This window comes from Caloenas nicobarica, chromosome 22 (assembly GCF_036013445.1).
Source record: "Caloenas nicobarica isolate bCalNic1 chromosome 22, bCalNic1.hap1, whole genome shotgun sequence".
NCBI classification, from domain to species: domain Eukaryota; kingdom Metazoa; phylum Chordata; class Aves; order Columbiformes; family Columbidae; genus Caloenas; species Caloenas nicobarica.
In genome coordinates, this window is record NC_088266.1 from 2,844,458 (window position 1) to 2,870,393 (window position 25,936).

The 25,936-nt window shown below is 53.5% G+C and overlaps 1 protein-coding gene across 1 annotated transcript; it reads right to left on the bottom strand.

The window, feature by feature from the left end:
* Positions 1-1,485: 1,485 nt before the first annotated feature.
* FHAD1 (forkhead associated phosphopeptide binding domain 1) lies at positions 1,486-24,728 on the bottom strand. Its single transcript, XM_065650164.1, has 29 exons — positions 24,633-24,728; positions 24,215-24,421; positions 22,017-22,287; positions 20,143-20,234; positions 19,656-19,886; positions 18,563-18,686; positions 17,731-17,861; positions 16,768-16,836; positions 16,249-16,353; positions 15,570-15,677; positions 14,249-14,332; positions 13,717-13,869; positions 12,972-13,167; positions 11,053-11,123; positions 10,596-10,733; positions 10,269-10,376; positions 9,961-10,050; positions 9,543-9,768; positions 8,759-8,837; positions 8,246-8,361; positions 7,366-7,525; positions 6,801-6,909; positions 6,216-6,377; positions 5,417-5,552; positions 4,850-4,977; positions 4,464-4,547; positions 3,186-3,406; positions 2,278-2,443; positions 1,486-1,569 (listed from the first exon to the last, which is right to left on the bottom strand). The coding sequence occupies exons 1-29, from the start codon at positions 24,726-24,728 to the stop codon at positions 1,486-1,488; spliced, it is 3,945 nt and encodes a 1,314-aa protein (XP_065506236.1).
* Between the last annotated feature and the right edge of the window lie 1,208 nt (positions 24,729-25,936).

The following is a 25,936-nucleotide window of genomic DNA, read 5'->3' on the forward strand; positions in this document are numbered from 1 at the left end:
GGGGCTTTGGCAAGGGTGAGATCTGTATGACAATCCTAGAATCGCGGAAGGGTTTGGGTTGGAGGGACCTTCCCAGCTCATCCAGCCCATGAGCAGGGACATCTGCACCAGCTCAGGTTGCCCAGAGCCCCGTCCAGCCTGGCCTGGGATGTCTCCAGGGATGGTTCATCCACCACCTCTCTGGCCAACCTGGGCCAGGCTCTCCCCACCCTCAGCGCCAACAATTCCTTCCTCATGTCCGGCCTGAATATCCCCTCCTTTAGTTTAAAACCATCACCCCTTGTCCTATTACAACATGCCCTGCTAAAAGGTCTGTCCCCATCTTTCTTACCAGCCCCTTTCAAGTGTTGAAAGGCCACAATAAAGTCTCCCTGGAGCCTCGTCCAGGTGGAACATCATATAGCTCAGCCCAAAACCACCACATAAACACACAGAAGATGCCCACAGCATGGACAGACAAGCTCACAGCACAGTGTTCAACTTACGCAAGCATGCAAGGCCATGCCTTGCCCCTAAATAAGCCCAGGGCAGTGCAGACGGAAAACCAGATAACCAATAACCAGAGCTCTGCAGCACAGCTGCTCACCGCACAGTCCACACCAGAAATGAGGCATCAGCCCTTGTGCACGCCTGGGTGCCCGGCAGCCCCGAGGACGCTCTGCCCGTCAGCACGCCGAGGATGATGCGGTTCCCACATCAGCAAGTTGCAGCTCCTCTGTGCTGCTCTCAGACCTTTTTATCCTATTAAAGAAAAATCCAACCCCCTCTCCTCCTGGGGTTTTGCTCATGTCCGAATTATCCTCGACTGAAAACATCTGCTGAGGACTCGGCACTGACTGCTCCGAGCGATGCTCAGGCAGAGCAGCCGCAGGGGTGATGTGTCCCGGCACTGCCCGTTCCCCGCAGAGACCCCCCTCTCCCCAAAACGCCCATCCTCACTCTGCTGCTGTGATGATGCGGCTCCTCTTCTTCCCTTCCCGGTACACTGCGGTGGCTCGGTGCTGTGGTCTGGCATTCCTGGGGTGCTACGTTTCTACATTGCATTGTGCCTTTTGTTCCAAGTCCCCCGTGACACCACGGGGACTGGAGGGCACGGGAGTTGCAAGCGCAAGGGACAATTAACCCAGTCGGGGTCCACGTGCTCAAGGCCACTTCAGCAGAGACAGGACAGACCCCACACCATTACTGTATACACTGGGCTGTATTCTCACACATGCACATATGTATATATGTATTATATACACTGGGCTGTATCCACACCACCTTTTCTATTGCCATAAACCCCGCCATGCAGTATGGGACACATATTGCTGGAAATTAAGCTCCTACACACCCTACAGCCACACCAGGGTGCCCAGGAGCTACGGGATGGAAACAGGGGCTCCTCAAAGTGCACCCACACCTTGTACCATGTCCAGCATTGGAGTCCACGGTGGGATGACTCGTTCCCACCTTTGCCAACCAAAGGCCCGTGCGGTGCCACCCCTACGTGCTGCCCGTCTTGAAGGCTCCTGCTGCGCGCTCTTTGGCCTTCGGCTTTCCCGAGCAGAAGGGCTTCTTGGCTCCAGGCTGCAGAACAGAGAGACAGCGAATGTCAGAGCTCAGTGTGACCTTCACACCACGTGCAGGACGCCCAGCCTCTTGGGATGAACTGACAGACCCCAAAACCCCGGGTCACTGGCAGATGGAGCAGGCTGCTGCATAAAGTACCAGAGTTGAGCACCGCCTGTAACCAAGCGACCGGAGGGCGTCGTGCCTTCCCCCTCTGCCTTCTGGAGAATGGGCACAGCCTGGAGGCTCCTGCGCCTTGTCCCCTGAAAGGCTCTGGGTCACACCAGAAGGCACCTTCTTTCTACTTGCAGGACTCATCTTGGGCACCTTAGCACTGGCTGAACATTCAGGCCGTGCACCGCATCTCCTCGGCCTTCCTACATCATCAGGGCAGACGTGTCTTGTAGCACCTCACTGAACTAGAGGTGCCTCCTGACCACCATGACCTTTCTTCTCAGAAAGGGCTGTCGGGCATTGGAACAGGCTGCCCAGGGTGGTGCTGGAGTCACCATCCCTGGAGGGGTTGGACAGACGGACATGAGGTTCTCAGGACATGGGGCAGTGCCAGGGCTGGGGGAACGGTTGGACTCGATCATCTTAAAGGGCTTTTCCAACCAAAATGATTCTAAGATTCTGTTCTACGATCTGCCACTAAACACTCGGGCGCGGGGATGCTGGGCTCCAGGTGTCCTCCCGGGCCGTGCTCGCCTGCTCCCGTGTTCTCACCTTCTGCAGCTTGGCCGCTCGCAGCAGCCGCTTCTCCTGGCTCAGCTGGAGCTGTGTCCTCTCCAGGGCCTCTCTCAGCAGAGCCTTCTCTTCTGCCTCCTTGTAGACCTCAGCGTCCAGCTTGGACATCTCCTCCCGGCACCTCTGCAGAGACGCTTGGTTCAACCTGTGCAAAACAGGAGGGGGTGAATCCGTCACTGCATTGACCCCGCTGTCCCCAGCCGGGCTCTGCCTGGGGGTCACGGCTACCGAGCAAACCCAGATCCCTCTTGTGTCTCTCCTAGGACCCTCCCATACTACGGGGTGACACCAAAGGGCATCAGAGTGCCTCACACCTTGCAAGGACCTGCACGTTTTAGCAAACCTTCCCCCTGCTCCGTGCAAAACCCCACTCCTCTTGCCTTTGCCAAGACCCAGACGCCACCTCTTCAAGGCGTCCCCCTCCTCGCACCCCCAGCGATGGCTGTGACCCCTCTGCACAGCGAGGGGGGCCCAGAGGGACTCGGGGGGGCTATGTCAGCGCAGCTGGTTTGGAGATTGTTATCAAACCTCTTGCCTAACTTTGAATACTGAGGCGTATCGACACTGGCCCTGAAATATCTTTCCACACCGTGTTTTCCGGAGCTGCGGGCAGGCAGACTTCTGCATTTGTGCTGCAAACAGCAGCAGGGCTTGCACAAGCCTGCTGGCGGGTTCCTCCTTGCTCCCCCACCCACGGCAGCTCGTAGGGCTGGAGCATCACCTGCACCCTGGCCAGCCCTTGGTCCTGCTGCATCATAGAATCACAGAATCGTTTTGGTTGGAAAAGACCCTCAAGACCATCTGCACCACTCCTGTCCCCGAACTCCCCGTCACTTTGCATCCCAGGACCAGGTCTCACCAATAATGACCACTTTGCCCTTTGCTACCTGAGCTGCTCCACGTTGGCCTCGTAATCTTTCAGCATTTCTTCTTTTCTCTCCAGGCAGCTCTTGAGGTGCCTGATCTTATCATACAGCAATGCCAGGTCCTTCCGTCTCTGCAGTCCCGCTTTCTGCCTCCCCTCCCGAGGAAGATGCTTCAGGGACTGCATTCCCGACAGCTCCTCCATCTTCAGCAGCCTGCCCAGAGCACCAAGAACATCCAGGTACTGCAGGGGTAAGAACAGGGAATGCTTTATTTACTAGGGCTTGCCAGCTCCTCCGCCACGTAACATCACACCGCTCAGCCATCTGCTTCCATTCTGCTCTACAGAGGGAGATGAAAATATCACAAAAGGAAACTGCTGCACGCCTTCCCCTTTGTTTAATTTCCACCCGTGCTTTCCCTGGGTGAGCTTTTCTGAGCGCTCCTAAAAAATACGGCCGCCTGGGGTTCATCCGTGTCTTTGGGCTGCTTGGAGGCGCTTGGAGAGGTCACACATCGCAGTGCCTCTCACACCTGGAGTCCCATTCCCAGCAGCAGGACTCCTTGGGGTTGGATTTTTTTCAACATTCAAATGTGCTGTTTTCCCTAATGGAATTTACTCTGCACCTTTTGGAGGGAAGAGACCCACTGACACAACATCACCTCCTCCGGCAGCCACCTCCATCGCTCTGCAGCTTCTCTCAGAGAACCATTTTGGTTGGAAAAGGCCTCAAGATGATCGAGTCCAACCGTTCCCCAGCCCTGGCACTGCCCCATGTCCTGAGAACCTCATGTCCGTCTGCCCAACCCCTCCAGGGACGGCGACTCCACCACTGCCCTGGGCAGCCTGTTCCACTGCCCCACAGCCCTTTGGGGAAGAAATTGTTCCCCAGATCCAACCTCAACCTCCCCTGGCGCAACTTGAGGCCGTTTCCTCTGGTCCTGTTGTTTGTTCCTTGGGAGATGAGACCAACACCCTTCAAACCTCACATCATCTAGCAGGCGTGTGCGTTGGTGAAAGTCTCTGTCCTCCCCAGTCATCCCTGTCCTTGAGGATCAGCCCCGAGTGCCCAAGGGAACACCCAAAGACGTTAGGTGGGAAGGGGAGAAGGATGCACCGCAACATGTTCTGGGGTCCCAGGACATCCTGGTAGCCCCCCAGCACACCCTGGGGCTTGCACCACACAGCTCGTCCTTCACCACAGCTCTGGTGATGATCACTTCCTTCCGCAATGAGTCTGAAAACAATCTACCCTCCATGAGCACTGGGTACCACATTAACACGTCCGTCACTGACATACCATCTTCTCACCGAGGTCCGTCTCATCTGCCATCTCCGAGCTCGCTGCCCCATCGGTGGCCCCGTTCAGACCAGAGCCAGGAACCTGCACAGACAGGGAAAGACCAACAGAGCCCACAGCTCTCCTGGCTTTGGGTTGCGCTGCCTCGAGCACCCTTTCTGCTGCATGGGATAACGGCCCTGGCGAGATGAGGGTGGTCCAAACCCTGGCAGGAGCTGCCATCCCCTCTGCAAATGCTGCATCTTACAAGCTGCCCGATTATATACATCTCTCCCTCGCTTCTTGTCTTCTTATTCAGTATATCTGGAAGTCTAATTTTCCCTACTCCAGCGAATACTTTTCCAAAGAAGCCACAAGCACCATGAACCACAAAAATGCCTTCTTACCTTGCTGATTTTTAGCTTCGCTCCTGGCACGGCTGCAGGTTCCTTCTCAAGACCTGTTTTCCGGACTATTTCCTCTGGTAGGTCTTTCATCAGGACCACCAGTGGCTCTGAAACCTTGTTCGTGACAGCTGGGGGCAAAAAAACCACCCAATGAGTCATTCCACTCTCCATGGGACACGCTGGGGTTTCATACCACAAACACTTTGAGACTCACCAGGTTTCCCCTTCTAGATAGAAGCACAGGCTATGCAGTAAAGCCAGCACCAGTCTTTCCTGCTGACATCTTTGTCCAAGCATTCGGGAAAATTGCTTTCTCTCCATAAATCAGAAGCAAAACTATTTTTCTGCTGGCAATTCAGAGGTTGCACCACAAACTGCTACTCTACTCGTAGCTTCTAACAGACATGACACCGCTTTTCCATACTGCTCTCAATACAGGGATAATACAGGATGGGAAGGGACCAAACCAGAAGGAGTTAGGACAAGCAGAAGATTCCCACAGCGTGCAGTATTTGCAAGGTTATGCATGGCCAAGGCTCGGTTCCCTGAGGTGACTGCCACACTTACCCGAGGGCTGCATCTTCTCCAGCATCTTTATTCTCTCCCGGAGCTCACTCAAACCTTCTTTTTGGCGCTGGATTGTTTCCTCGTGCCTGAGGCCTTGGCATTTCGCACCGAGGTTGGCCAAGTCCAACGCCGGCTCCTGGAAGAAGCCCAGCTGGTTCTCGCCCAGGCTGCAGCTTGGCTCAATGCGAGCTCAGCTTAAACTTGCCTTAAACACGGCCTTGCTGAAAGACGCCGGTCACTTGGCATGTGCCAAGAGCAAAACCCACGGAGCGTCTCACCCTACACCCTCCCCGTGAATTTGTGGGGTAGGAGAGCAGTGCCGGAGATGCCGTGGATACCCCGCTGTGCCAGCCACACTCTGGTGGGGACATCAACCTTGCAAATGCTCCAGAGAGCTGGCAAAGGCCATGTCAGCATTTTTCTCTTGCATTTTGTGCTACTGCAGAGCATTTACTGTTTCCTACACACCGATACACTTGGTGTCTTGCATTTATACATATCTCATACATTATTCTCTTTCAAAGTACACCCGTGCGCACAGACACGTGCATTTCCCTATCCCAGCCCCAACCAGCTTGCTGCGTGGTGACAAATACTCAAAGATCTAGGACGGAGCAGGGCCATCGCTACAACCTGCACGCAGCTAATGATGGCTGCAAATGGCCCACTGGGGTCTGGCCGCCCTCGTCCCCCAGCACCGCTCGGCGAGATGCGGTTTGCTCCTGACCCGCGGCTTTAGGTGGGCTGCACCTCCTGCTCCCCCTCCCCATCGCTTTGTGCGGAACAGGACGGGCGATACCTCCCGCTCGTCATCTGGCTGTGAGTCACCGCTCGGCCCCCACGCAGCCAGCCTTCCTCGCGGGCAGGCTGGCTGCCACCGCTGCGGAACGGGCTGTACGATCCCTCTACAGTCCCTCCATCTGCTGCGGCACCCACCTTTGAGTTCTTCCCATTGCCAGCACTGGGGAAACCAAAGAGGAATTCAGCACAAGAGGACAAGGAGCATTTATTCCTGTCCTGTGCAACAGGCTACCCCTAACTCCTGCGGATTCAATCCTATTAAAAAAACCAAAACAACTGCTTTTGTGTCACCAATACAGCCAGCATCAGGCTGAGCAAGGTTGGGAACGCTTGCAGATCTTTCAGCACACTGCTATCCCATCTAATTGGCAATTAGTGCAGCCATTAGCATACGCACAACACTTCATGGTTCCAAAGTGCGGTGCAAACATCAGCTCATCTGCCAGCAGCAGGAGCAGCCGTCGATCCTGCGCTCCGGCCAGCTCTGAGCAGAGCCCAGCCTTGCCTGGGCATCGCCAGCTCTCACCACGATGCTGAGAAACACCCTGCATGTGATCGATACTCCCAGAAAACCCCGACTTACCCTCTCGGAGGCTTCACCCGCCTGCACGGGCATCCCAGGAGCATCGTCCGGCTTTTTGGCCGTTTCTCGAGCGGCATCCCTCAGCGCCTGGCAGTCGGCTTGGGCTCGCCTGTACCAAGAGACGAGACCTTTGCGGGACACTGTGATGGACGAGGGTCACCCAAACAGCTTGCGGGGAGCAGCACCCTGGGTACCCGCTGGTGACTACCACAGCGTGGGTGGGAACATTCACATCCACTGGCTTGAGCTCCACTAAAAAAAGCCCATTTTGGTTCACATGGCACTTCCATATGGGCGTTGCTGAGCTCAATGCTGATGCTCTCACACATGCCTTTTGCTCCCGGGGAGATACCCAAATAGAATCATAGGATCATTTTGGTTGGAAGAGGCCTTCAAGACCATTGAGTCCAACCATAACCCAACGATGTCACCAAATCATGTCCCTGAGAACCTCATCTCCACATCTGTTTAACCCCTCCAGGGATGGTGACTCCATCACTTCCCATCAGCTGCTGGGAATCTACAGAGCAGCTTCGGCAAAGCACAAGGTCACAGCAGCATGTACCTTAACTCTTCAGCTGCTGCTTTCAGGGCTCCATCCTTCTTCTCCAGCAGGCTGGACATCTGGGAGAGCTTCTCTCTGAGCAGGTTCAGTTCCCGCTCTTGGCGTTTCACCTGGCTCACGTTCCGCTCCAGTTCCACCTTCTGCTCCTCGCTCAGCTCCCCTGGACACACAACAGCTCGGTGTGTGTCTGGTGTCTCCTCACTCAGCCCTGGGGCATCTGCAGTTCCCTATGAAATGGATGCGACCCCTTTCCCCAACGCACCATTGCGGGTGTGATGTCACTGCCCCATGTCCTGAGAACCTCATGTCCGTCTGTCCAACCCCTCCAGGGATGGTGACTCCAGCACTGCCCTGGGCAGCCTGTTCCAATGCCCCACAGCCCTTTGGGGAAGAAATTGTTCCCCAGATCCAACCTCAACCTCCCCTGGCGCAACTCGAGGCCGTTTCCTCTGGTCCTGGCGCTTGTTCCTGGGGAGCAGAGCCCGACCCCCCCTGGCTCCAAGCTCCTTTCAGGCAGGTCAGAGATCAGAAGGTCTCCCCTCAGCTCCTGTTCTCCAGCTGAACCCCCAGCTCCCTCAGCCGCTCCCATCACCCTTGTGCTCCAGCCCCTCACCAGCTCCGTTCCCTTCTCCCAACTCGCTCCAGCACCTCAAGGCCTTTCTTGGCGTGAGGGGCTCAAAACTGAACCCAGTCACTTAGCCAAGGACAAGGAGGAATTCACCTACCCAAAGGGAACGAGACCACCTGCTTTGCCCTGAGAAAGGCAACAGCATTGCTTGAGAACAGTGACATCTATTTCCCGTTATCTGCCTGTACCCACCCTTGTTGCTGCTCAGAGGAGGGATGGGAAGACGGAAACCACCCAATACAATTCCCCTACCTCTCATGTCCGACATCCTGGCCCTGGTTTCCACCAGCTCCCTGGTGAGTCCGGCGATGACGGCCTCCTTGGACAGGAGGATGCTCTGTGCCGCTGCCAGCTCCTCCCTGAATTTCCTGAAAAAGATAATTGCAATCTCGCAAATTCATTTGGAGGAATCATGTCACGTAGACTGCATGTGCTTTCTTGAGCTGCATCTCATGATTAATCAGTAAACACCAGCTTTCAGGCACCTTTCCCTCCTCTGGGTCCATGGCTGCAGCATCAGGACTTCGCAGCTCTCTCTTACCTGGAGCCACCCAGGCAGGACAGCAGATCACCTACACGCTGTTCTGCATCATTTTAACACTGTATGCACTTCAGAACGTCTCGGCGTAACGAAAGAACTCTTTTCACCAAAAGGCCTCAAGGCAAGTTGCAATCAGCCCCTCGGGCTCCCTGAAGCTGTCATTGCCATGGCTGCGCTGCCCACATCCCCTCCGAACGTGACCGTCATCAGCAAGTGCTGCTTACACACAACCGGGCACCTCTGCGGCAGGAGAAGCCTCCAGACAAGTTCCTGAAGTCGACTGGTGAGCATCGCCCTGAAATCCTATGGGACAAAATAAGAAAAGCAAATTACTTCTGTGTAAAGCATACACATTTGGTCTGTTTGCTCCTGCTGTGTCCTCTCCTTCACAACAGCTTTGAAGACTGAGGACCCTCATTTTTGGAGACCTGGGTCTCTTAGGCTCCAATTCCAATAGTGGTTAGACAGCTGATGGAACCACAGAAGGGTCTGGGTTGAAAGGACCTTCCCAGCTCCCCCAGCGCCCCCCCTGCCACGAGCAGGGACATCTGCACCAGCTCAGGTTGCTCAGAGCCCCGTCCAGCCTGGCCTGGGATGTCTCCAGGGATGGTTCATCCACCACCTCTCTGGCCAACCTGGGCCAGGCTCTCACCACCCTCAGGGCCAACAATTCCTTCCTCATGTCTGTTCCTTACATCCTTCCTTGCTCAGGATCACTTATGCTTGGCTGCAGCCAGAATTGCCCCAGTCTTATGGCTTTAGAGGGCTCAGAGCCCTTCTCCAGAAAGAACAACCAACAACAGTCCTCAAAGCCACAGAACAACACAACTCCTTGTGAAATGGCTTCTTCGGGGACTCACAGAGCTTGTCCTGCATTCAGGCAAACCTCAAACCAACAACTTGCTGCTATGGAAGGCATTTTGTAAACGCATTACTCCGTCTCTATATAATTTCACATCAGCTGAGAGGGCTCCTAATACAAACTCACCCCATGCAACCCTTAGCTACCTTCTAATTTTTCCACAAGTGCTCTGTTTTCCTCCTCCAGTGTCGTCTTCTGCTGCTTGGTCTCCACCAACCTTTCCTCTAAAGCCACAATTGTCAGGGAATGCTGCTTGATTTGCTCTCTATATTCCAGTATTTCTTCCTCCAGTTTCCGCCTCTGAAACTCATTCTCCTCCTGAACGGTCTTGAGCTGCTCGTCTCGCACGAGAACCTGTTGCTGTAATGTTATCTAGGAAAGAAGACGTGTGGTTGGAAGCTTTGCACATGTTTTCCTTTGGGACCATGATCTGCATCATCTCTCCTGGCTGGCAGTTGGACAGACGGAGGGAAGGGAAGGGTTTTGTCCCCGGGTCAGCAGGGACTGGGGAAGCCTTCTTCACCAAACCCACCTCTACATGCACACAGGGGTTGTTGGAGGTACCTCTCGCGTTGCAGCTTCCTCCAGGTTGCGCGCAGCTTCTCTCAGTTTGCAGTCTGAAACCTCCTGCTCCTTTGCCTTCTTTTCCATTACCTACATCAGGGAATCAGCAGTAATTGAGAAGGTAAAAAGCTTGCAAAAATCCACCTCTCTCTCTGCAGATATGCATCTACGCATGTTTTGGTGAATAAAACCCCCCACAGTCCACTGACGGCCCCTGACCAAATGCATCACCATGCTACAGAGCGCTTTCAGATTTAATTATTCCAAGCGTGAAAAGTTCTGCTTTACGTCCTGTGCGTGCCACTGACCTCGGTCACGCTTCGCAGCTGGCTCTCCAGGTCTCGCGTCTTCTTCTGTTCTTCCTCCAGGGATTGCTTGCACTTGTCCTTCTCCTTGGCGATGGTGCTCTCCAGAATCTGAGAATGGACAGCCCTCAAATTCATTGAAAAAAAACCAAACCCAAACATAATTTGGGGAGTTAAAAATCACACACATCAATACAGGAAGATATCTGGGCTCTTGGGGCTGCACCCAGACATTTTGGGGATGGAGGTTCCTTCCTTTCACTGCTACTACATACACCTGTTTTTCCTGTATAACAGTCATTTTCCTAAGAAACAACCATGCCAACATACCTCTTTGTTCTCCTTGTCCTTTTCCAATATGGTTTGATTTATTTTTATCTGTAGGTCTTGCTCGTGTTTCGCTTCCAGCTCCTTCACGTGCTCCTGCAGCAAAGCCGCCTGTGACTCCTGGACCTTCTCTAATTGAGCCTACGGGGAAACAGTAGATACCGAGGAGTTGGAGGAAGCGTCTCAGCAGGAGAGCAAGAAATAAACATCCTGAGCACATTCAGTAACAATTCAAGAGAGAGAAATGCCCTCCATCCTTGCCGCATTAGGGATACGGACACTTCACGCTGACAGTGGGCTCTGTCTTCTCCATTCTCCTGAACTTAGTGCAGACCCAGGGACCTCTGCTGCCATACATTCCCAATTTGGGTCCCATGCTGGCTCATTTAGGACTACCATCGTGTTTACCAAGAGAAAGATCCCCAATCGACCCGGTTCACACACATACACATTTCTGTACCTGTAATAGCCTCTTCCTCTGTGTGGCTTCCCGATAATCCTCCAACAATTCCCTGAGAGCAGCCAAGAGCCCTGTAAAAGCCAACGGAGTCTCAATGTATGAGATGCTCGCACAGCCCACACATCCTACCTGGAGCATCCTCTGAGGCCTGGGGCCCCCCTCACCTAAGGATGGAGGTCCATGTTCCTCCACGGGCAACAGGGAGAAGGAGGGACCACCAAAAGCACGGACACCCCCCAACGCTAGTTGGGATACCCAGAAAACACGTTCAGCGTGGGCTGCCCTCCCAGGCTGGGGCAGCGGCCTCAAGTTGCGCCAGGGGAGGTTGAGGTTGGATCTGGGGAACAGTTTCTTCCCCAAAGGGCTGTGGAGCATTGGAACAGGCTGCCCAGGGCAGTGCTGGAGTCACCATCCCTGGAGGGGCTGGACAGACGGACATGAGGTTCTCAGGACATGGGGCAGTGCCAGGGCTGGGGAACGGTTGCACTGGATGAGTTTGAGGGGTTTTTCCAACCAAAATGATTCTGTGATTCTATGTGCTGGTGTCAGGTATCAGGGGAGACCCACTCCGCCTGGCACCCACAGACCCTCACCAGCCTCTTGCTATGGGGATCCAGGTTTGGAGATGCCCTCGGAAAGGCTCCTGGGGCCAGCTGAGGGTTTCCTCTCTGCGCTTACTGGACCCACAGCACATTCCCACCCCCAGGAGATGGCTGAGACATCTCTGGAAGGGATCCTGGCTGCGCACACAGCCCAGCTGCCTGCGCCCACCAGCAGACTTGTTTTCCTTGTCACACGCTGTCACCCGTTTTGCTGCGTCACCCCGTCTTCTCTAAGCCTGACACTTCTGCAAGAGCTGAGGACGGCTCGTTGCTGCAGGATGCTCCTGGTGCTATAATTACCGCTCTGCTAACCACAGCGGCCCCACAGCTCCTCCTGCACCCTCACCAATGCTGCATCACCCCACTGCCGCCCAGCACGTCCGGCACCCCTCTGAGATGCTCAGTGCTGCCAGGAGAGCGATGCTCCCTGTCCCACGCTGCCGTCACAGCCATCACTCCTCTGCAGTGACACTCCACAAGACAAGATCATAGAACCACAGAATAGTTTGGGTTGGAACCTCCCCAGCTCCCCCAGTGCCCCCCCTGCCATGAGCAGGGACATCTGCACCAGCTCGGGTTGCTCAGAGCCCCGTCCAGCCTGGCCTGGGATGTCTCCAGGGATGGTTCATCCACCACCTCTCTGGCCAACCTGGGCCAGGCTCTCACCACCCTCAGGGCCAACAATTCCTTCCTCATGTCCAGCCCGAATCTCCTCTCCCTTAGTTTAAAACCACTACCCCTCGTCCTGCCACAACAGGTGCTGCTAAAAAGTCCATCCCCAATGATGCTTTGACACAGACTTGTGCTACTACAGCTCCCGTGTCTTCCACACGCTGTTCAGCTAAACTTGGTTTTGGCAAACTCCGCACAGCAATTGCTCTGTTGGTCCACGACAGATGGGGCACAGGAAAGGGAAGATAAAATAATTTCTAACCTTGAGACAAAGGGTTCGGACCCTAGCCAGCACCACAGCCACAATGACAATCAATAAGCATTTCCTAGATGCTGCCATGGCAAGAGTCACTTTGACTGAATAACCACCATGTCAGTAGGTCAGGTCCACCACACACAGACATCTCGTCCCACAGACAAACCCCAGAGTCCTACATCTGGCACTGGCTACACAGGGTGACCGATGCCGCAGAGGAATAAGAGCACGCACACTGAGCAGGATCCTTTGATGCCCAAAGTCCCCGAGATTTGCACCAATGTGGAGGCCTAGCATTCCCGAGCTGGATGTTCTCCTCCACGGCTGGCTGGTTAGGACATCCCGCTTGGAGCAGGTTTGTTCCCAGGGACACCCTGCGGGACTCAGACCTTTGCTGGAGGCGTGTGGGTCCATCCCTGCGCTGGCCAGGAGCTGCTCTGTGTCCTCCAGCCAGGACAGGAGGACAGATGCCATCTCCACCACCGCCGCTCCAATGGCCGAGACGGAGGGGTCCAGGATTGTCACCTCCAGCCTCCCCAGCTGCCCTCGCAGGCTGTTGCTGCTGCAGGAGCTCCTCAGGCACTCCTACAGAAAACACAGCAGTGAACAAGGTGGACTCCATGGGCTTCTGGGACCTGGGAAATAGCACAACATCTCTGACGAAGTCCTGAGTACAACCATAGAATCACAGAATGGTTTGGGTTGGAAGGGATCTACAAAGCTCATCCAGTGCCCCCCCTGCCACGAGCAGGGACATCTGCACCAGCTCAGGTTGCTCAGAGCCCCGTCCAGCCTGGCCTGGGATGTCTCCCGGGATGGGGCACCCACCACCTCTCTGGAGGTGGTAGATGAACACTCTGAGCCACATTAACACTTTTCACTTGATGGGTCAGTATCTTGGGTGGGAATGTTCCCTGGCAGGCCCAGGGGAGGACACTTCTGTGACACATCCTATTTCTTTCCAACCAACATTTCTGGGGGCTACACTCACCTCTCATTGATCTGGAGAGTCGTGCCATTGCTGGTGCTGATGCACAAGCACATCTTTTCTCTGACCTACCCTCAGGCTGCTACAACACCCTGTGCCACTTACTTCCTGGCTGCCAGTTTGCCCACACTGTTTAAAGGACTGACCTGGAGCTCACACACGGATTTCTTGAACAACTCCAGATTTGCAGACACCTCCTTTTCCTTTGAGAGCCTGGAGCTTAATTCCTCCTGCAGACCCTTCTCCCTCTCACGACTTTGTTGGTTTACTTTGCAGATCTCCCCGACCTTCTCTATCACCTGCAAAAGCACGTGAAGGTAAAGCAGAATAAGACATTACATTAATACACTTTTTCAGCTGAGGGACCACAGATTGTCTCAGCGAGCGATGACTGAGACTTGCTGCAAACCACACCAGACTCCTGGGCTTCTCCATGTTGCAGCCCATTGACGCCATCCAAGCTTTGGGGGATAAAAAAATATCACATCTCCTTGACATTCTGGAGCAGTATCGATGACCTGGGAGAGCTGTGGCATGACTTAGGATCTAGAGAAGCTTGGATGCAACCAGCACTACTGTGCATGGAGCAGGCACTGTGGCCATCGTGCAGCAGGCAAGTTGAGCAAATTTGGGTTTTGGAGGCACCAAGCATCTCTGTGCACTGGTGTCCAACCTCACCTGCTGCTCTGTTACGGCTTTCCCCGTGTTGCCTGCTGCTGCTGGAGAACAGGCTCGCATCACTCGGGTTTTGAAGGACTCCAGCTATAGCAGAGACGGACAGAGGAGAACAAAAATCACAGAGAATCGATACTGGCTCTGCTGCTCCACTCTCCCCAACCCTGCAGCCGTCAATGCAAAGGGTGTCCTGGTACCCGCCACCTGGGACACCCTGTGCACACTCCTGCCATCCCCTTGGGACATCGTGTTAGCTCACGCACCACTCTCACCATGCGACTTTGCAAGGGTGCCCTGACACCCCTTCCTTTGCCCCTGACACCCCTCTTTTGACCCTGACTGCTTGCACCCCGCCAGTAGCGAGGCACAGCGGTTATTCACATCCCTCCCTTGGCCTACAAGGTGCAAGGTGTGAGCACCAGAACCATGCACAGGGGAGGCCAAGGACAACGTGACTCCCGAACATCTCCTGCTGCTCTGCTCTTGCTGTGGCAGGGTTGTAATGACTCAGGGCTGGTACAAATTGCAAAGGATGGACAAACTGAGCTCAGCGGCTGCTCCATCCCACGCTCCAGCAGGGATTTCTGATGGCCAGCTCCTATCTACTCCTGCAGAACAGTCGGGGCAGGCTGGGGACAGCTGGGGATGCCACCCCCAGCCTCTCTGCAGGAGATTACAACCGTTTCCACTGAGGTTACTGCTTTACACTCCCGTATCACAGCTCCTCGACACGTGGCTGCCCCTGTGCTAACCTACTGGGCAGCACGCAGACCCAAAAAATCTCCACCTGCCCTTAGAAGCTTGAGGTTGCCCTTTGGCTCAGCTCTGCACAAAAATTGGGTTTATTTTCCAAACATGTAATCACACTGTTCACGGCTTTTTTTCTGCCTCTCATTGACCGAGTCTGCTAACAAATTCGTGTTAGCAAAACTCTGAGTCGCGGTTTAATGGGGGAACACGACCTTCTTGTGCAAAGCATGGCTTTATCCTGCCGCGATGTTGTTCTGCAAAGGGCTGTCTCTGCCCGGAGCAGCATTGCCCAGGCACGGAGGAGGGTTTGCATGGGTGCCAGACAACATAACTACGATTATAGACACTATAGTGCATTTCTGTATCCTATTAAACCTGCTGCATCTTCCACGCTGCCCACACAAATCCTGTGGGTAAGCCTATTATACTGCACCCGACGACAAGTTAAGCCCCGTGCCAGCGTTTGGATGCTGCATTTCCTTCCCTGCACTCAAGCACAATGTCCTTCCCCGCAGGAAAATCTGCACTTTTGCTGCCTCCAGCGCAGCCTGGGGGATGTTCGTCTCCTCCCTACCTGCTCCTTGCGCTGCCCCAGCTCCGCTCGCAGCAGCCGCTCCCTGCGCCCCATCTCCCGCAGCTGCAGCACTTGCCTGGCGCACGTTTCCTTCAGCTCCTCCTCAGCCTGCAAGGACAAAAAAGAGCATTTGCACATCAAAGCAACACCCGGCAATCATGCTGTAGGCACTTTTTACCCTAACTATTCCATATTCACGTCAGATGACTCCAAATACAGTACTTAAAAGGGGCCTATAAGAAAGATGGGGACAGACTTTTGAGCAGGGCCTGTTGTGACAGGACAAGGGGTGATGGTTTAAACGAAAGGAGAGGAGATTCAAGCTGGACATGAGGAGGGAATTGTTGGCCCTGAGGGTGGTGAGAGCCTGGCCCAGGTTGGCCAGAGAGGTGGTGGATGAACCATCCCTGGAGACATCCCAGGCCAGGCTGGACGGGGCTCTGAGCAACCTGAGCTGGTGCAGATGTCCCTGCTCGTGGGCTGGATGAGCTGGGAAGGTCCCTCCAACCCAAACCCTTCTGCGATTCTATAATTCCATGAAACAGCAGGAGACAGGAGCAACCCTTTAGCAGGGGGCTGGGTTTGCAGCATCAGACCCTTAATGCTGCAGTTCGCCAGGGTTTGGTCCCTGGGCCACCACCCATCCGTGACTTTCTAACGCACCGCTCGCTCAGGTTACCTTGGCTTTCTGGGCCAGCTGGTTTCGGGTGCTCTCCTGCTCAGTGCAACACTTCTGGATTTCCTCCTGCAGCCTCCCCAGGTCACGTTCCAGCTCCCCGATGCGCTGCAAGAGTCCCAGGACAGAGCAGAGTCTCACCATTGCCTCTCTGGAGGAATTTATTTATTTATTTTTATTATTTATTTTATTTTTTTTTAAGCAGTACATTCTCCCCCTCCTATCCCATTTAATTTACCCTGGAATTTTCTTCTAACCTATATTTACTGTGGTTAGACTGGCTTTCAAGTGGAATTTCAATCTTCTTATAAACACCGTTTCCCTGCATTGTAATGCAGTATTACAATTTTTACAGGAGTTTATGTTTCTCTGGTTCGCTATGCACATCAGGTGCCTTCTATTACAAGAATCAGATTCAAAACAACTCTTTTAAAATGCCCAGTTAATTATTCTCTCCATGATGCATTCCCATCATTGCTACTTTCCCGTGTGCTCCGTCACCCCAAATGACTTGCAACTCACATTTCGGCATGCAATTATTACTTCTCGCTCTCCAAGTTCGTGTTTCATTTCCTCTTTAATTCTAGAGCACTAGAATGAATGGCAACAAAAGAGAAAAAAAAAAAAAATCATCAGGACAGGCAGATACTGTCATTTCTGCAGCAAATGACAATGTGAGCGCTGTGGGACACCAAGTACCGAGCGGGATGCTTCCCCGGCATGCCTGGTTCCCCTCCCACACATGGAGGCTCAAATATTCATATATATCCTTTTTCCACCAGTTAAAGGGTTGATCCTCATCATTCATCTCCAGAGAGTTGCTCGGGGAGGATGCTCAGCCAGGTACAGTGACCTCCGCCTGCACCCCAGGGGCCCCACGTATCTTTTCCATCGCTTAAAATTCACAATAAATCACTGAAACCTCCTGGAACAGCGCCTGGTCAGCCAGCCAAAACCCAGCACCGGCTCTGTGCTTATTATGCAGACGATGTGGCTCTGCCGGTTAAGGAGGGAGCTGCAAATACAAAGAAACAACCTGCTGCACAAGCCACTTTATTTAAGGGGGGAAAAGAAAAAAACCAACCAGGCTGGGCTGCAGGGAGCCACATCAAAACGGGGTTTCCATGGCTCCTCGGGAGGATCTTGGCATGAGTGCTTTGTGCGTAGCAAACAGCTACTGTGCCGCGAGAAATTCAGGGCGGACAGCACCTGAATGCAGGACAGGGAGGGGGAATTTGGCTGGGGGAGGCGACACGGCTCCCTGGGCATCGCCCGGCACTGAGACACGACCGCGGCCCCAGTGCTGGCACATCCCAGGGGAAAAGTTCTGTTTGCATCCGGCCAGGATCCTCCGGCTCCAATAAGGGGTGTAGCAGCTATTTCTGTGGCTGCTTAACACAGAGAATCAAGCCTTCACAGCCTGGTTTCCCACCTTAACCCTTATGTGAGACCGTAAATTACTGAGCCCCTCATTAGGATGTTAACCTTGGCAGAAACAACCGCAAGCTGATGGTCCTTTTCCCTGCTTTCCTTCTTCATTTTCTCAACGTCACCCTTGAGCTGCTGGATTTTCTGCTCCTTCCCGGCGATCTCTCGTTGCAGGCTGGTCACTAGACCTTGAGAATAACAACTCCGGTGAGATGCTGTGCAAGAGCATCCCTGCAAAAAACCCCGGAGCGACTGTCCTTCCCCCTTTTTTGACAAGCTTGGAAAGCAAATTGAGCTTTTGGCATGCCGTGCTGGCCATTGCTCCGTGACAGCATCACTAACAGGCTCCTCAGGGCCTGGCAGCAGATGCTCCCTGGACGAGCAGCTCCTACGGATCCGTTTTTGCTGTGTTATTATATCAGATCCGCGGCTCCGCTCCCTGCCAGGCGCTGATCCTACTCCCTTATCTTGGGCAATGAAACCGAGCAGAACACTTGTGCTAATCTGAACGCCTTGCAAAAGCAAATATTTTGTGTGCACACTGCATTCCTTGTGCCTGATAAAGACCATTGGAAAAGGTTTGTAGTCCAAGGTGGCCTTTGCAGGTGGGTACAGCCCCGAGCAGCTCAGAACCTGCCCTGCAAGCCACACTTGAGACTTTTTTTTCCCCTAAAAGTTCTCAGTCCCATCACTTTTGTCCCCAAAGTGTCCCTCACTCTATGGCGCTCATCAAGTCAGAGCTTCGGTACACAGAAGCACAGGTCGGATGATTTCCACAAGCCGCTACATATCGTTTGTTGCCCTAACAGCTTTACCAAAGCTCATTTATTATCAATATCCAGCGCCAAACTGCTTCGTGCCCTTACGCAGAGCTCCAGGGATAAAATACCTGCAGCCAAAGCGTGGTCCCTCTTCAGCTTCTCGCCTTCTTTCCGCAGCCTTCCGATCTCCAGGTCTCTTTCGTAGAGGGAATGGCTGAAAACCTGGCTCGAGCCTTTCTGCAGGTTGCTGATCTGCAAAACCCAGGTTCGCCTGCCAGATAACTTATTAATTTTCATACAGCCCCCTTTGGAGAGGGAAATCCAGTGCTGCCAGGTCCCACTCTGATGGGGTTACTCTTGAGCATCTTTGACTAACTCTCAGCAGTCGTTGCTTTGGATTGGATGAACTTAAATTCATTTTGGTCGTTCACACTCAAATCCTAACATCAAAGGCGCGGAGAAGCACTGCGTCCGCTGCCTGAGATGCCGTGAATCCACGGCTGGGGCTGGGTGACACTAACGCGGGAACGGGCAGAAACGCCTGCAGATTTGCCACCTTCTCTGGGCATACATATATATTATCACAAACACAGATCCAGAGCTGCTAAAAAATCATGTTTCTGCTTCAAAGACAGTTTGTCCAGTCCCTACTGGAAACGGAGAGTAGGGAATAGCTTGTGCTACCCACTCCAGCCAACATTGCTCTGCAGATAGCACTAATTTGCTTCCCACTGCTCAAATGACCGGTTTCACAAAGCAATTACTGGGGAGTATAGAAGAGAGAACCCACAGGTGGAAGAGGCTTTTGTCAGAGAAATGAAAGCTGCTGGGAAGACAGACACTGCATGTCTCATCTCATAGAATCCTAGAATTATTTTGGTTGGAAAAGCCCCTCAAGCTCATCGAGTCCAACCGTTCCCAGCCCTGGCACTGCCCCATGTCCTGAGAACCTCATGTCCGTCTGTCCAACCCCTCCAGGATGGTGACTCCAGCACTGCCCTGGGCAGCCTGTTCCAGTGCTTATAGTCAAAGGGAAACTTGCGCAGCAAGCAAGCAAATGCACAAAACAAAAAAATTGGAAGAAAAAAAAAACCCAACCTACCTCATTTCCCTTGGTTTCAGACATGCAACCTGCTCCTCCTAAAAACTGAGTGTTAAACTAGAAGTACGTCTGTATCCGAGGCATTTTCCCTGCTCGGTGCCTATCGATGCGTTCAGTACCTGTTCCCTCAGGGCTTTGATCTCCTCCGTTTTGGCTCCCAGCTCTCGGTCGAAGGTGAGCAGCTTCTGGCTCAGTTCCACCTCGTTCCTCGCCGCCACCTGAGCCAAAGTCTTCGCCATCGCCGCGATCTCATCCTGCAGATCCCTTATCATGGAGTCTTTCTGCTTTGATTCTGTTTCCAAACTGGATAGGTGACCGATTTCCTCCTCCGATCGCACAAGCCTGTCACCCTGCAGGCAGATTACGGGTGACATCTGTCACTCTCCGGCTACCCAGGCACCAGGCTGCCTGCTCCAGGGGTACTGACGCACAGACCTGCTCGCCCTGGCTTCCCAATGTACCCAAGTCCTCTGTCAACCCAGCAGTCCCCATCCCCAGGAGCAGGCGCCTTTGGTGACAGTCCCCGCATCCCGCTGGGACTCGCGGTCGGACACGCAAACAGGAGCGGGACAGGGATGGTGACACTCACACCTTCCCCAGCATCACCTTCTCCTGCAGGAGGACATCCGTGTCGTGAGTTCCTTGGGAAGCGGCTCCCCCCACACCACTCGCACCGTTGCCTGAGATGTTCGTCGAAGCTGGAAGAAAGCAAACACGACAGCAGCAAATGTCAGCATGAGAATCAGAGAATCATAGGTCACTTTGCTTGGAAAAGCCCCTCAAGATCATCGAGTCCAACCGTTCCCCAGCCCAGGCACTGCCCCATGTCCTGAGAACCTCATGTCTGTCTGTCCAACCCCTCCAGGGATGGTGACTCCAGCACTGCCCTGGGCAGCCTGTTCCAATGCCCCACAGCCCTTTGGGGAAGAAATTGTTCCCCAGATCCAACCTCAGCCTCCCCTGGCGCAACTTGAGGCCGTTTCCTCTGGTCCTGGCGCTTGTTCCTGGGGAGCAGAGCCCGACCCCCTCCATGCTATGCAGCAGTAGCGCTTCTTGCAGCATCCCTCTCACTTGACTCACAACTATTCTAAGGCAGCAACTATTTTACAGTCCATGAACTTGGTTCACAACCGGAAGAGAAACCAACTATTTGGCACTAAAAAGACACCGGTGCCATCAGTCTGCACCACAGAGAGGAATAATACACCTCTGTGAACCAAAAAAACCTCAAGGGCAGCAGAGACAGAACGGATAAAGGCTCCTTGGATTTTTCAGCATTGCCCAGCCCCACAGAAAGCAGCACTTTCAACTTTGCATGTACAAATAGCCACGTTCACTGCGATTAGCCCATCTGGATCCTTTTGGCTGTATTTCCCCCAAATCAGATGCGTACATGCTAACCTGGAGCACGTGCTTCCTTCCCTCTACCTTCACGGCAACTTCAAGTTCTGCCCCTGGACACGTCTTTCAGCACCGCTGCTGGCACTGCCTCTGCTCCAGAGCACCCGCTGTACTTCGGCACTTCAACTATTGACGTTGTATTAATTACAACTGTGCAAACAACCCAACCCCAAACGAGGAAAACCACCAGATTGTGTCTCAGGCCATAAAAAGCTACATCCATGGCAAAAAACTCATTCTCCAACTGTACTATTCTTCCAAATCTTCCTCTGCTCTGTTGCTATCACATACTTGATTTTCAGAAGCATATCAGCTATGGATCTAGGTTAAAGTTCCTGCACGCAAGGCAGCCAGTAACTGCACTTCAAAGGAGGAAAACCCATCACTTCAAACAGGGGACGGCAATAGGTGCATGAGTCACTGGTGCAGATAGAGTTATCGCCCTTCCCAACCACACACAAGGAAAAAGGAAGAGGAAAAGTCCCTCAGCTATGAGGGCAACAGCATTCCTGTGTATGGAATCATAGAACCCTTTTGGATGTAAAAGACATTCAAGATCATTGAGTCCAACCGTTAACCCAGCACTGCCAAGTCCACCTCTAAACCATGTCCCTAAAAACCTCAGGCCGGACATGAGGAAGAAATTGTTGGCCCTGAGGGTGGTGAGAGCCTGGCCCAGGTTGGCCAGAGAGGTGGTGGCTGAACCATCCCTGGAGACATCCCAGGCCAGGCTGGACGGGGCTCTGAGCAACCTGAGCTGGTGCAGATGTCCCTGCCCATGGCAGGGGGGGCACTGGGGGGGCTGGGAAGGGCCCTTCAACACAAACTACTCCATGATTCCGATTCTTATCTACATCTCATGTCACAGCCCATTTCTTAACTGACCCACATGCCACCAAGGACCACGCATGGTCTCCAATTATATCCACTGGACAAGGACTCACTCTCCATTTCTGGCAACGCTCGTCACTTCTCAGCTCATATCAAAACCGCCTCTGCTCGGATCAACTTTACCCAGCGTTGAGTTGCTCCAAGAGGTGACCTGGCTACGAACGACCCACTTTGGCACCTGGGAGTACCTGGTCTCGCCACGGGGGTCCCGCTGAAAGCGTCCGGTGGGACGGTGGTGGCCACGCTCCTAGCCCGGGCACTGAGCGGTCGCTTCCGCAGCGGTGGATGTGGCACGTGGCCAGCTGCTCCGGGAGCCGGCTTGCCCGGAGGGCCGGGGGGATGCGGCCCCCGCAGCGAGGGGAGGTGGGGAGGAGATGCCGGAGTCGGGGGCTTGGGCTCTGCAACCAACTGGAGCTGCCCGGTCCACGCCATGCGGCGTTTCACGGGCAGATAGGACACCTGCGGTGGAAAACAAACCCAAACACAACATCAGCAAGATTTTAGGAAGGTTTTTAGCCCCTGATGTGCACGCATGATGTGGAACAAAACCCGGGCACAGATCTGAGTAGCGGCAGGATTTCAGTCCTTTCCCATTTCCATTTGCCAAGTGTCAGGTTTAAATCAGGAATCCCAAATATTTTGTGGAAATCAAGATAAATTATTAAGGTCTGCTGCTTTTTGAGTTCTCCCCTCTCTCTAGATTTGACTACCCTAATTCCGCATGCCATTTGCAAAATGGGGACGCCCTGGTTCACGCCTCTCCTGGCTTGCACACCAGCTGTCCTGCCCTCTCATTTCTCCCATTCCTCACGCTGAACCAAACCCTCTCATTGCACTCCTGGCTCGCCGTCGCATTTTTCAGACCTATCAGACATGTAATTAGGACAATATCTGCTCTTCTCCTTATGAGCAAAGCTTCCCGGTGCAGAAGAGACAAGCCACCATTGAGGTCTTTAATGTCAGGTTACAAATGTCCTTTCTGGACACTTGTCCTGGGCTCTGGGGCACTGCAGATGTGACTCACAGCTGGGTGTTGCTCCTCTTTATATCATGCTCCTCTGAAACTAGAGAAAATGAGAGAAAATTCCCTATATTATAGACCATTGACACCTCACGGGGTGCAATGCAGAGGTGATTTACTCTCTGCATTCAGAGGCTTCAAAGCTGTTCCACCAGAGGAGGATGAAGAAGCACCAGAAGCACCGCAGGGCTTCCTCTGGGTCACGGTGCAAAACTGCTTTCTGGGTACATCCTGCTTTCGGAAATTAAAATGCTCCCTGTTCAAGCAAGAACCAGCTTTACCTGAGCAGCACTGGCACCCCAGCCGCTCTGGCTTCATTGTGGAGCTGAGCAGTTTTACAATTTCTCTTGGCCGAGGCTTTCTGGACAACTTTGGATTCACTGGCTCAGTTGCTACACCAGGAATCTTGCCGAGACCCCTAAACCCAGTATTTGGGGGAAGTTTTATGTGTGCAGAGGCGCTGCTGGAAGACACGGCTCTGCATCTCCCACCACCAGGTACACAATACACATTTCCAGGACTCTGTCTCAGTATCTGTTTTCTAATATTCCTTAAGAGCCAAAATATTACAAATAATACCAGACCTTATCAATCCTTAACTGTATAATAACCCAAAAGCTCCATGACCTCCACAGACATCCCTAAAAAAGTTCTTCGCCCACAGACAGGGGACTGCCACTATGTTTGATGACATTCTTTCCAAGTTTACAATCGCTTTGGATTCCTCTTGCACTCCCAAGTCAGCTGCAATGCCCTGGCCACACCGTGCAGGACAACACGGCATCTCAGCTACGCGCATCACAGCCCAGCACCTCCTAGCTCGCTCTTGGTGGGCTCCAAAAGCAAACAGCTGTGTTAGTAAGTAGAATCATAGAACAGTTTGGGTTGGAACCTCCCCAGCTGCCCCAGGGACATCTGCACCAGCTCAGGTTGCTCAGAGCCCCGTCCAGCCTGGCCTGGGATGTCTCCAGGGATGGTTCAGCCACCACCTCTCTGGCCAACCTGGGCCAGGCTCTCACCACCCTCAGCGCCAACAATTCCTTCCTCATGTCCAGCCTCAATCTCCCTCCCTTTACTTCAAAACCATCACCCCTTGTAGTAACTTTTGAGGAAACGTCACAATGCAAATAGAGGAAAAGGACGTTTTCCAGACCTCATGTCCAGATTACTGTTGGGAAACCTGTCCCGGGCTTTTCTTTTTTTCCTACTGAACTGCCAGAGTTTCTGCAGCAGAGGGAGCTCCAGCTTTTCCTTTTCCCACCCTTTGCTTTTCCAGAGGATCACCCAGATGAGCCTGGGAGCCTGATCCTGCTCCTGGGGAGCAGCAGCACCCACCCGTACCTGGGCATCCCTTTCCATCCTTACCTGGGCAGCCCCGTCCACCACCAGCTCGAAGGATGCTCCCCCGGCTCCGAAGCGCAGGATATCCCCCGGACTCACTCTCACGGCCGCGTTTTGGACCTGGCAGCCATTGACGAAGGTGCCGTGGGGGGAGTTGAAGTCCTGCAGGACAAAGCCGTTGTCCCAGGCGGTGAATCTGAGGGCTGCCTGATGATCGGCTACACCTGCGGACTGGCACGGGCAATCAACAGGCAAGCAGGGAAACCTGCCAGAAAGCAGCTCAGGTTTTGTTACTGGTTTGCCAAGCCCCCCTCTCCTTGCTGTACATCCCTGCAGAAGCAAGCTGGTTGCCCCTACACCTTGCGTGGGGGGCCCCGGTGCACCCTCCTCCCCGCATACAAACCACCATCCGTCTTAGGACCATTGGCTTCCTCGACCCTACCTGCAGGACGATGTCGGACCCTTCGTGTCTGCCTATCGTCGTCGTGTGCGGTTTCAGCGGAAAACATCCCTCCGAACTCTTTAGAAAGGCTCGCATCATCCGGCCCCTGCACCTGCGAGGCTTGCATTATAAAACAGCACAACTTCTCATGCAGCAACCCCCATCCAACACAGGCAACCGAGTCAAGGACGTCCCGACCGACTCGTGCACTAGAATTGTGCAAAATCAACACAAACGTGGCTTGGCCATGGCCGGGAGAGCAGCCACAGCTTCGTGGTAGCCTTGGAAACCCTGGCTGAGCCGGAGTCTGCTGCCACCCTCCTTTTTCTCTTTGTTTTGGATTTTTTTTTTTTTCCCCCTTCTCCTTTTCCCAAGCAACCGGTCTGGCAGCACAACACAGCTCTGTGCCAGCCTCAGCTCTCCCTGACAGCAGGTGACACACAGAGGAACATTTCCCCACGTATCAAAAAACTCAGAGGGATCCATGCAAGCTGCCGCTGAACACTTTTCCCCTTTCTTACTTATTTTTTTAATTAATCCCGTGTACGCACGCACAAACAGGTCTTGCAACCTCAGGCAACTGGATTAACGTTGCCGCCTGGTGCCGAGGACGCTGTGACCCGTTGGCACGCTTCTCTATCAACTTGCCTTCATCTCGACCCGCCAAACATCCTTTTTCAGCAGAAAAAGGGAAAATAACACACCCGCCACCAATACCCACCCCAGCAGCCTCTGCTTTGGCCACTCCAATGGTGGTGACACTTGAGCCTCTTTCGTCCCATCCCCGCACCCCCTGCCCCAAATCCCCTCCATTTGGGGCATATTGTTCTAGTATTTTTTCCTTCCCTTGAATCAGGGAGTGCTTTATTAAATGACATTATTTTGCCCACCTGAGATAGTGGGGACACAGCACAGTGAAATTCATCTAATACGACAACAAAAATTAAGCTATGCAATATCAAATAATAACTAAACAAGAGAAACTGTGATACAGGTTTGGACCAGCATCTCTTCTTTGTTTTCATTTTACCAGTTCGTGCTCCTCTTACACACCTTTTACCAACCGTACCAGCAAGTCGACCTCCGTTGAAGGGACAAATCTACATCAATATCAGCAACGAATCAATATCGAGCCAACACAACCACATCTGCACCAGCAGCCCAGAGGACAGACGGGTCAGGAAACTTCAACTTCTGCTCTCTACCCACACCATCACAATTCAGACCATTCGAGGGAGCCCGTGGCTGAACATCCCGATGTTTTTGTCGTCAAAAGCTTTGCTGGAAGCCCAGAACGCAGCGTT